Genomic DNA, 11,694 nt, shown 5'->3' with positions numbered 1-11,694 from the left:
TTGAATATTGTAATACTTGTGTAGATATAATATGACAATCGAAGTGAATGTTTTTTTTAGTTATGTGATATTAAAATAATTTGTGACATATTTAATAACCAATAATCTTGATAATTGTAATTTTTGTCCATGTGTGCTGTATTCAATGAAATAAAACAATGATATAAACAAAAAAATCGATATATGTATTGATTTTTTGTTACCAAGTGAGATTCACATTACAATACAAAACTTATAAAAATAACTATGACTAATTATAATTATGCCAATATTTTACAAAATAATTTACAAAAGCTATTTCCTAGAGTACTAGGCAGTGTAGTTCGTAGAAAACTTAACATTAAAATATTTTTTCTGATGTTGGTAACACTGGAATGGTATGAGCGGGCAATACTGACATTTGACATGTACAGTATCGTAATATTGTTTTGACAAATTAAAGCTACGGATGGCTGTTACGCTTACAAATCAACCTTTGCCAAAACAAAATAAATCGCCCACAGATTAAAATAATTGTAGTAATATTTTAGTAATAGTCTAATAAACGGTTATATAAATTCAAATATTTGTCCTAGTTTTTGTATACTCCACTATAAGCGGAGTTTGTACTGCTTTCCTTATAAGATTTGTTGGTAAAGTATATACAACTCATCACTTATAAACTAATAAGAACTCTACAGAAATATTTGCTAATTAACAGAATATAAAATTATTTATGTGTAAAAATTCTTATTGAAATAAGTATTTTGTACATTTGAATTGTGTTCATTCATCAAAGTATACATGGTACATTTTTGATCTCATTTTCTATTTAACGAAGTGTCACAGTTAGTACGAGGTTATTTCATTATTTGACTATTTCGATGGTAACTATTGTTTTATGACGATCTTTAATTATAAGTTGTTCGAGGCAGTATTTTTTTTAATACGGGGGTCTAATATGTGTTTCAAAATATTGTCTTCGTGCCCTACTTCAGCGTGCGTTATGATAAAACTATTTAACTTATTGTTTTATTAACACGCACCCGTTAGACTAGTTTTTATGTTTCATATTCAAATAATAAATTAAGCTATTGCGCAAGCCCTTTCCATAGACTATAAATATGGTTACAAGTTTGTTCATAAACATATTTAGTTTATAACGATTTAATTAAATCTATGGTCTAGTACACGATGGCGCGAATAGCTGAAAAATGTTGGTTCAAGCTTCTTAATTATAAAAGTCAGAAGGGTTTGGGGTTCAATCTCAATTCTCCTTTCAACCACCTGACTTAAGTTGGACTGATCATGTACTACGTAACATTAAATAATTAACGCATGATTATGTATTGAAGTACAGTATTTGTTGTGATTAATTTCTAGATTTGGTATATCAGTTTTTTCACTAGAGGTTTATTTTGAAGATGCTGAATTCCAATTAAAGAAAGTAGAATCAAGGAAAACCTATCGACGCAAGGCGTTATTATCGATATTTTCTTGTATAATTAGGTTCTACTTGACTCTTCTTTTTCTTGTTGCCTAAGATTACATTACACTTATATTATTTTTATTAAACTGGATAGTCCCATTGAATAATTACATTTTTACTTGCACATTTGCAAATCAAACTTTAATAAAACGTTACGCAGTCAGGCAGTCCTTGTAGCTTTGACCTTTAGCCCTTATCTATGAACGAATTTAAGCAACATTTTAACCATTATATAATCCACCATTTTCAATATAAATATGAAAAAGTTTTTTCCCATTTGTTTCTATCGTTCTGAAATTGTAAAAAAGTAAAAATGCTGTCAAATATCGTTCATAAATAAGTGTCCGCTGAATCACTTGGCGATGAATGGTGTGAGGTCTGGGAACTTGAAGTTGTGCGCGGGGCGCGGCAGCGCGCGCGGCGCGGCGGGCGCGGCCGCCCCGCACTGCGCCGCGCACACGTCGTCGCGCACCACCGCCTCGCGCGACCACTCGCGCAGCAGCTGCGTGCAGTCCGTGATGCGCAGGGAGGCACATTGCGCCTGCGGGAAACGGATAGCAAATTTTATAATCTATATTTAATGAAAAAATTATCTCTATGTACTACAAATATGGAACGATCACTGGTTTATTCAAAATGGTCACATTGCTTTGATCGATGGAGTATTCGGGCCGTGAAAAGTGATCTAGTTCCAATTGCCAAGTTTGCTAAAACAATATGTTATATTATGTGGGGGCATTGTGTTGGTACGGTTACTACGCGCTGTTACTGGTTTAGTCGCTCATGTGTAACTACAAAAATAAATATTATTGTTAAAAATACACACCCCCTCAACTGTACAGATGCATGACGTGCAAGGCGAAGGGAAGGCGGACTCTCCAACGGCGATGGAGCGGCCCGCGATGAGACAACCTTGCGCCGAGCTCTCACGCCACGCTGATAGGTCCAGTTTGGGAAGGGACGCACACGGTACACGAGGATTTCTGAAACACACACAGTATATGCAGGATGTGTTGCTTCTTTTTCTATTCACTAACTGTCTATCATCTAGGAATATGAAGCAATTTTACTAGTTTAATAGTTTATAAAAAAAAAATATAAAATTGATAAAAATATTTTTGTTAGCGTAGAAGGTAATCTTCCTTTTTTTACTCTAAAAACACAATCAGACAGATGGGCCCGTTTGATACAGGTTTTCATACCTTCCGAATGTGTACAATACACCTATACTTACAAGAAATTGCTGGGTAAATCAAAGGATGCCCTTTGGATGTCGCCGGGGATGTCGAAGTTCTCACACAACATCTTGGAGAGAGTGGATTTGCGAATCTCGGCAAGCTGTTGTTCCGTAAAACGTGCCGCTGGGTTGTCATTTTCGTACCTGAAGATAAAAATTTTTAGAACAATACCACTAAATAATATTAGGTATTTGAAGGTGATTACACATGAAATTTCATTTTATATCATATCCACAAATAGACTGAAGCCTCAATATGTTTCTAACTGCCTGCATTCATTTTTTTATCAGTGATTATAAAATAGGTTGTCAACCATAATCGTTTAGTAAAGCTCGTATTAAGTAGCAAGTATTTATGTCGTATACTAGTCTTAGGGTTTAGAAATTTTCATTGGATGCATTTTATATGCTCAGGGATGAGATGGGGTCGTCTAAACACCCGATAAAGTAGCATGCATATAGCATGCCTGATCATGAATGATGTTCTACTTCATATTGAAGTAAAAGTCGTGTGCAGGGATATAGATTCTCACCAGAAGCGATCACATTTCCTCAACTGCCTGAACTGAATTGCGATGATGCAGGCGAAGGTGGGTCCGACGAGACCTCCCTGCAGTGGACGCTCGCTCATACCTCCCGGGAACAGGTCAATGTCGTCCACAGTGGCGTAGATGCGCTTGAATCTGTAAGTAGAATGATTTTTTATATAGATTAGAAAAACCTATTATTTTGCGAGAACTGTCAATCATCTTTAGCAAGTTACTTAAATGAGGAGTTATAGAGTAGCAAATGCTATTAGAATGGGTTTAATGAGACTTGTATTCTCTAGGAGATTGCCTTTGTGTGACATAACGAAGGTGATATATAAAAAATATATATTTAAATAACCAACAAAATCCATAACACGCTTACCTAGCAATAACTTCATCGGGTATCTCTCTGGCCAAATCGTCGAAGGTAGTAGCCCTCTTCAGATTACAAAGCGCCCTGTAGTTGTTGTAGCTCGGGATACCATGGTCTCTAGCTCTTTGGATATTCAGAGCGATTAGATCGACGCCAGAGAAGGGAATGCGTCTGTCTTCGAACAGATGGTTAGTCACTTCTCCGGTGATAAACTGGTCTAGGGTTTCCATGGGGGTTGACGAAAGACCACGGATGAGTTCGTCTACTAGAGGTGGATGCTGAAAAAGGAATATAAATATAGTATTTTGGTAAGAAAAATACTTAAATTTTATCACAATATGTCCGGGAACAGCGATGATAAACCAACCATCCCACATGTCGATCATAGTTATATAGCTAATGATAAATAAATGAACTTCATATTGTCTGTATTGCTACTTACAGTCATAAACATGTCGGGTCTGAAAAATCCATCTCTGAGCAGAATTGGCGGTTCAACGGGTTGGTAGTTGTGCGAAAGACGTGGCAGGTGGGGTCTCAGCAGCGAGTGGCCGATCCTGAACGCCGCTGCCGCGAACTCTGTCACCACGGCAGGGTTGCAGGTAGGAGAGTACTCTTTGTAGTAGCCTGGTGGTGATGAGAAAATTATGTGTAAAATACTCTAAAGATAAAATAATTTGGGCTTTTCTTTTAGTAGTGGAGAGGGAAACGAGTAAGTAGATCACCTGATGGTAAGTGATTACCTCCGTCTATAATCATTAATATCAGGGGATTAATTGTTGTTTTGTTTCTAGCTTTTGAAGAAAGAATAGATTCGTTTCTTGAGGGTTCTCTAAATGGTATAAGTCTAGTAATACATCAAGCGAATGTCCCGTAGCTGCATTGCGTGCAGAAGAAAAATCGTGGTACCTATATTAAACATTATAGACATACCTGAAGGTAACAGCTTCAATCCGTAGAGGTTGACAGCGTTCCAAGAGAGCAGACGAGGCAAAAACTCGTTGTAGATGACGTGAGTGAACTGTGCAGCTACTATACGACGAGTGTGCTCGAACAGCTGGTCTGCGTCCCAGTGAGGATTTACTCCACGCAGTCCTTCGACGACGCGGTTGTGTTCTCGCATGAAGATTGTATGGATGGCTGTGAGGCCTGGCTGCTCTGATGCTCGCCCGTCACCTAAAATTAATTTGTAAAATATTTCAAATTTTAATGTAATAGAGTCGCGACTGCATTCACAAGTAATGCAACAATTATTAAGGAAACGAAAGGAATTTATGGCAAAACCAAAGTAACGTTCAGTGTCTGCTCACTAAATTTCTCCTTACGGATTTTTTTTATTTTATTTACCCTCTTTTTATCAAGTCTAGTATAGTATCTTTGATTGAGTTCTTGAAATTTTTACAGGATTAAAAACATGAATGTAGGTATATTTACCAGCAATAAAACAGAATCCACTAGGAGCCTTGCACTCCGGATGGCTGTCGGAACGAGGCAGCAGTTCCTTTCCGTTGTGCGGGTTGGCTGTTGCGTTAAGGCGTCCATTGAAACCGCGAAGCTTGCGCACGATGCACGGGTTTTCGCCGTAGATTACAGACGCGTCGATGTACGGTGTGTTTTGGTTGACTTGCTCGCGAGGACCTTATAAAATGATTATTTTATTACTTATTAAGAAAATCGTCAAGTTCGTGATTTTACAACATATTTTATATATTTTGTAATCCATTGTTTATTCATAATATGTTTTAATAAATTTCCTTCTTTTGACACATCCAGGATCAAATAGTTTTCTAAAAATGTGTAAGAATAAAAATACATAAATTTGAAATCCACAGCCTTATTTCAGCATTATTTGTTTTTATATATTTTTTTGAGAAGCTTTTCTGACGATTCGCAAAGTACACTGATACTCACCCAATTGCTGCTGTCCAGGCAAACTTCTCATGAAGGGGAAACAGAGCCTCTCTCCGGATGTTACATTCACTTCGGGGTAGTAGTGATCTCCTCGCGGCACCGGGAAGGGGTTGCACTCTGGGTGGACGGTCCTCGGTGAGTCACAGGAACGGCAGTCAGGAATGGACTCGTGGAAACCTGAAACACATTTTTGATGAAATTTGATACAACTAAAATGCCATAAGGACTCTATTTAACGGATTTAAATTTGGATTGTTTATTATTTAAACATTTATCTTTCAATTCTGAGTACTATTATGCTGATAAAACTGAACCCTATTTGATGAGTTTAGGTATTAATGTAGAGCCGATTAAGATTTTTAGCCAGGCACATCATTCAAGTTCACTAAACTTATTTTTACTTTTGGATGAGACTAATATTATGCTTGTACTAATTTTTTGTGTAGTTAGAGTGCCATTAAAACGCACCTACATTTTTAAATTGACAAGCATTATACCAAATTAATTAAGGCAAAGCGAATCCGAAAAATGTCTTGATAAGTTTAAAACAATCACCTTTATGGATGGGCGTCATGGTGAGCTCGTGGTCGAGGAACTGAGCGAACTGCATCACCATCAGCGTGTAGCGCGTGTGCAGGTTCGATATATCGGGGTGGATCACTGTAGAGATGATACGGGGGGACGGGAGAGGCGTTCCGGTGACCGAATTAATGCGTGGACGACTTACACCTGCGAAGTTAAAATAATGTTTTAAATAATTTTGAACATTAAATTAACATTTTAAAATATATTCGAAAAAGAGAAACAGAAAAAACAGCTAAAATTGTCTTCAGTGAAATACCTTCAAAGGATTTGGAAAATATCTAATGTTTAATAAGAATACTTATACTAAAATAATTTTGTAAAAATAAAGACAAGATAGTTCATGTTTAAAAATACAAGACTTACCATCTTCATAAACAGGAGGTAGCAATCTGGCAAATGTAGTCAAACTTTTGCCCAGGTTGGGATTTCTTAAATTGTTACAGTATCCAGTATAAGTCCGGAATGGACTGTCAGCATCACACGACCCGGTGTCATCGCACTGAGGTTCTATCGTGGGTCCTCCGAGCTGGTCCTGGCCTAGGAAACCACTGATATCGACAGATTGTAGGGAGTCAGCGAAGTCATTCGTGGTACTGAAGCCGAGGGTGTCATCGAAGATTTGACGCTTGCGACGATGGCTATAACAATACGAATAAGTTTAAATTGGAAATTTGATCGGTATTTTTTACCGGTATGAAATTAAATAGTAGACGAATTGATATGTTAATATTTTTACTAATTTGTTAAAATGGATATAACTATATATTCTAAAATTACAATATTAGGTACGTCTCTTGTGAAGGGATTACAATTTTTTGTAATCAACATTAATATTTTTGGTTATTTATATTTACCCGCTGTTGATGGTATTCAACAACTCGTTGGTAGCGAATTCCAAGAACAAAGATGTGTTGGCAAGTTTGAGCGCGTATTTGTTTGCCTTCGAGAATGACGCTGCAGTTCCAACCGGTGATTTAGGATCAGCTCCACCATCTGCAAAATTTAAGTTAAATGACTTAGTAACTTTTATATTCATTCTTGTATTCATATTCATACTATAGTTTATATTTTACCATTCCATTTTGGAAGCTTCACGAAGTAACTAAATCTAGATAGAGTCTTACAATGAAATGAAGAAACATAAGTCTTGAAATAAGACTAAAATATGATCTTATGATGATAAAATGAGAGCCACTCACGAGTTTCCCACAGCATGTATTCCAGCTTCTTCCTATCGGCCATCTCTTGTTTAGCCTTTTCTATGGCAGCTGTTAGCATGTCTTGGGAAAGTCTCTCTGCTGCCTTCGCCCCAGATTCGTCTCTCCATGCAGATAACTCGAGTCGGTTGTGTTGAGAACAGTCTTGGCCAGCGTTCCTGTTGGATAAATATCCGTTGAAATATGTTGCATGTCAATTAACTTGACAAAGTAATGGAAGTTTTAGGAAGATAAGCAGGTACAATTCTTCATAGAAATTATCTATCTAGAAAGATTAGCAATATCATTCCAGAGTATAATATTAAAAAGATATTAATAAGCAGAGACAAATTTTGGAGAACTTACAAATAAGGATCTTCTTTAACGAAAGCTTTAGGTTGGATTTTGATAAGTGAGTCATCGGCAGCGCACAGCAGTCCAGAGAGCGACACTTTCCTAATGGCGCCCAATTGTTCCGGCGAGAACGACGATGGAGGAATATCGTTTTCATACCAGAATCTGAAATAAAGAATATTAAATCAAGATATTAAATTGCGTAGATTGAATGGAACAACTTCACACGATAATCGGTATTTATCTTAATTAGATATACTTGATAGACTATTGAGTAAGTCTGAACTTACCTACACAAACATTATTAGGAACGTTGATTCGTCCCAAATAGATTTTCCAATCTATTTTACTATCGTAAGGGGATGTTATCATATTATGTGAATAGGCAAATGGTAAGTCATATTTTTTACCTGTCGCTCTTCTTAAGGTTAGCGAACTGCAAAGCTAGTACGCAAGCGAGTGTTGGTCCAACGACAGCGCCAGTGGCTGCCTTTTCCATGGCACCACCAACCATCAGCTCTACATCTTCAGCGTTCCTGGAATCAGGAAAATAATGCGATAATGCGTGGCGAATATATCGTAAATATCAGTCCTAATTGAACGTTAGGTATCTCTGTAATTAAAAAGTCGTTGATCAATGGTCACTTAACCAAGATTGACATAGGGACCATCTGACAGCTAATTAAAAACTGAATTAGCCTAGTGCAAAAACCTAGTTGAAAACATCAAATGACGAGGCAACCTTTTTATACTAGTAGCTGTTACTCCACCAACATCTCCACTGGTTTCTTACATTATTTCAAAGTATTCGACGCTCCGACATATTTCCATTAAAGTAAACTAGTAATTATGGAATTAAGACTCACCTGTACATATCAGCCATCATCTCCTGTTGTGTTCTATCGAATCCCATTTTTTCTAGGTCTCCAAAAGTCTTCACATTTGTCATAGGTTCACAGAGTCTCAAGGCCCGTAGGTACGGAGACACGCCATGGTCCCGGGAACGGTACAGATCCCATTGGACAGAAGGCGGAAATCGGGATACTTTGTGAGCACCCGTGTGTACTAGGTGTTCTACTGAGATTGTTGAGTTGATCTGGAATTTATTGTATTTGTTGTAGTTTTTGTATGGTGGGGCATTTGTTTCGGTTGTCGGTGCATGCAATGTCTTTCACAATTCGTCTTTTTATTATGTCAACACTACCTCTATCTCTGTAGTCTTGTTGTCCCGGTTATAATATAAGAGATACTTAATTGTTACTGTTGCTAACTCCAAGGAAAATCTACATAACTCCAAGGAAAAGCTACATCGGCCACTATATGTGATATTATATAGAAAGTAGATACTAAATGTTGTCAACAGATTCATTTTTAATCTGAAAGCTAATTAATAGAAATTCTGCTAGTCATGTGATTAATGCTCTGCAGACGATGTATGAAGGTAATTACCAATTTTTCGTTCATCATGGCAGTGAAGATAGGTGCGACGGCTACCAGCTCGGTGTAGATACCAGCGCGGTTGGCGCTCGAGTAGCCTCGCCAGAAACCAAGAGACGTTAGTTTCAACTCCGCTTTAGCCATGCCAACCTAGAGTAAAATAAATCGTTAGACAAGTCAATCAAATGTAGAAAATTGCAAAAAGTAAGAGTATTACAATTTCTTTTTAAACTATGTAGGTATCGATAGTCGGTTATACTTTGTATTATGTTGATTTTGTTATACATAAACTTTGTATTAGAGACCTCGAAGAATTTGGTCCCCATTTTGATTTGTTCTTGATTATTATTTCATCAATTTTCAATGTATAAATTCAATCAGATTTAATTGATATAGTCCCCACGAGCTAACGATAACACGAAAGTGTAATATTTCACAATATTCATTATTAGAAACCTTTCGACCATCTTTACCAAAGTTTAAATTTACAATTACAACTAAATACATACCTCTCCAAGAAGAACAGGCAAGAACTCGTTGTAGGTGATGTGCTGGATAATAGCTGCCATAGCTCTTCTGGTCTCCAAGAACAGGGTGGTGTCATCCCAGAATGGGTTGATGGAGAACAATTCGCCAGCAATACGATTGTGCTCAGAGAGTAGAGCGTTATACAGCGGTGCGGTTGGAGTTCCGTCGTGGCATCTGAAATAAATTTAGGGTTAAAGCAACGGCCTATAAGTCAGACATTTTGTGGTCAAATCAGATATTAGATTAATGCTCCTAGTTTTGAAAGTAAATGTATATTTAGATTTATGAAGAAGTAAGACATTTGGTAGGTGGTTAGCAGAATATAAGAGTAAACATTGATCTAATACCTTTGGTTAAAATGATCGAACAGGAACTACACTTGCTAACATTTGAAACCGAATTAAACACGTAACGAAGTTACTCGTATTAACAAGAAGATAACAATGTGTAGTTCTTTGATTGTGCATACCGTGGAGTCGGTAAATACCAATGCTAATATGGAAAAGATTGGAATCTGTACGTGAGAACGCAAATTATCGCAAGGTTACTGAAGTGTGATTTGCATACAATCCATGTGACGACATCTAGGAATCTTGTAATACAGAAGATGCCGCCGTTTGTACGGGTATAAAAACTGTGATAATTTATTTAACAAAAAATTCGTACGCTACATTTATTTTAAGAACTCCTACACGGATATTTGGTTAAATATTCTGTATACTTAGTTCTATAAAAAAATGTATAAACGTTTAGATATCATTTTAAAAATCTGTTTAGTGTTATGTTTGCAACTTCATTATCATTTTAAACTGGTTAATGACATATCAAAACACGTATGCTTAAATAAAGTCACTTCTAAATGTTGGATGGTACATCAGATTAAGGAATAACAGCATATAATCATTGTATGATACAAAGCATACCAACAACAATTCACTATAATCCTAACGATTACGATTGGTATCATTGACTATTAACTGTTTATTGTACCTAAGGTTAACTTAGATTTACTAGTCATTGTACGCATTAAGACTAAACTTATAAACAAACTCATTCATACAAATCCTAAGTACCAAGGATTCGATGACCTATTCTCTTATACAGGAATTATCCATGCGTCATGAACGTAAGTAATCTTTACTACATCTGTGATTCACGAAAATATTTGAGTCCGGTATGACACAAAAAATTTCGTTCATCAAATAGTTTATGTTTTTGTGGTTTTCCAATAACCGCTTTACATCCGACTTCATTGATGATCTTTAAACGCGTTGACGTAACATAAATGGTACCTATTTAGTAGTTTCCAGTATTATATATTAGTAGCACAATCTGAGATTTCGTAGAAATATTATTAAGTTTGTATTTCCTATATTCATTTAAAAATTCTAATTAAATACAAATATTATAACCGAAATGTTCTGACATTAAAAACATGCCGACTATACCTACGATAGTAAAATTATAAGAGATTAGATATAAAGTTGCCATACCTTCAATTTAACAAGACAGGTGATCGTTATTAATTAATGGATGTTAAGGAAATCTTATATTAGACACGATGCCCTCCTTTCACGTAAATTAAATCTATATTCGCGGAATAAAAACAATGGAGTGTCAATTATCTCATTATTTCGATATCGCAATATCATTGATTTTGGTGAGTAGACCACGTGGGAAATGTTCACACGTATACAATGGTATCTGTCTATCTAAATACGTGCTTTATAAGAATATTTCCGTGCATTTATGGATTGATGTAATGAACATAACTTTGTTACCTTCCTCATGTTGAAGCGAATTTTTTAAATGACTAGTAATACTTTCACGCATGTATATTTTATACATAAAAACTTTTGATTGACTGATTAAATTAAATTTTATTATCATTATAATCGATCAACTTAGGACAGCATAGTTTTCATCATATGTTTAATAACACACTAACCACAGGACAAATGTCAGGTGAACTAACACTGCATAATGGAAGCTACTGTTAGAAACTTAACCATGTTGATATATCGGATTGAATATTAACAATTTTCAAAAGGAAGCATATAAGTAAATATTTTTTG

At 36.1% G+C, this 11,694-nt stretch overlaps 1 protein-coding gene across 1 annotated transcript in view; it reads right to left on the bottom strand.

Annotated features, from left to right (window-relative positions):
- Positions 1-164: 164 nt before the first annotated feature.
- Positions 165-11,694, bottom strand: part of LOC115440377 (heme peroxidase 2) — a 53,773-nt gene continuing 42,243 nt past the window's right edge. Inside the window, exons 7-24 of the mRNA XM_030164647.2 lie at positions 9,601-9,793; positions 9,104-9,241; positions 8,521-8,750; positions 8,065-8,190; positions 7,667-7,819; positions 7,304-7,479; positions 6,959-7,097; positions 6,468-6,742; positions 6,075-6,248; positions 5,520-5,696; positions 5,043-5,246; positions 4,542-4,784; positions 4,051-4,235; positions 3,618-3,886; positions 3,239-3,388; positions 2,703-2,849; positions 2,295-2,451; positions 165-2,009 (exon numbers count right to left, since the gene is read on the bottom strand). Coding sequence (XP_030020507.2) covers positions 1,821-2,009; positions 2,295-2,451; positions 2,703-2,849; positions 3,239-3,388; positions 3,618-3,886; positions 4,051-4,235; positions 4,542-4,784; positions 5,043-5,246; positions 5,520-5,696; positions 6,075-6,248; positions 6,468-6,742; positions 6,959-7,097; positions 7,304-7,479; positions 7,667-7,819; positions 8,065-8,190; positions 8,521-8,750; positions 9,104-9,241; positions 9,601-9,793 — 3,325 coding nt within the window. The 3' untranslated portion in view covers positions 165-1,820. The remainder of the gene's footprint in view (positions 2,010-2,294; positions 2,452-2,702; positions 2,850-3,238; positions 3,389-3,617; positions 3,887-4,050; positions 4,236-4,541; positions 4,785-5,042; positions 5,247-5,519; positions 5,697-6,074; positions 6,249-6,467; positions 6,743-6,958; positions 7,098-7,303; positions 7,480-7,666; positions 7,820-8,064; positions 8,191-8,520; positions 8,751-9,103; positions 9,242-9,600; positions 9,794-11,694) is intronic.

The sequence above is a fragment of the Manduca sexta genome, chromosome 12 (assembly GCF_014839805.1).
Source record: "Manduca sexta isolate Smith_Timp_Sample1 chromosome 12, JHU_Msex_v1.0, whole genome shotgun sequence".
NCBI classification, from domain to species: domain Eukaryota; kingdom Metazoa; phylum Arthropoda; class Insecta; order Lepidoptera; family Sphingidae; genus Manduca; species Manduca sexta.
The sequence above is the reverse complement of the archived record's forward strand: the minus strand, read 5'-3'. Positions and strand labels throughout refer to the sequence as shown.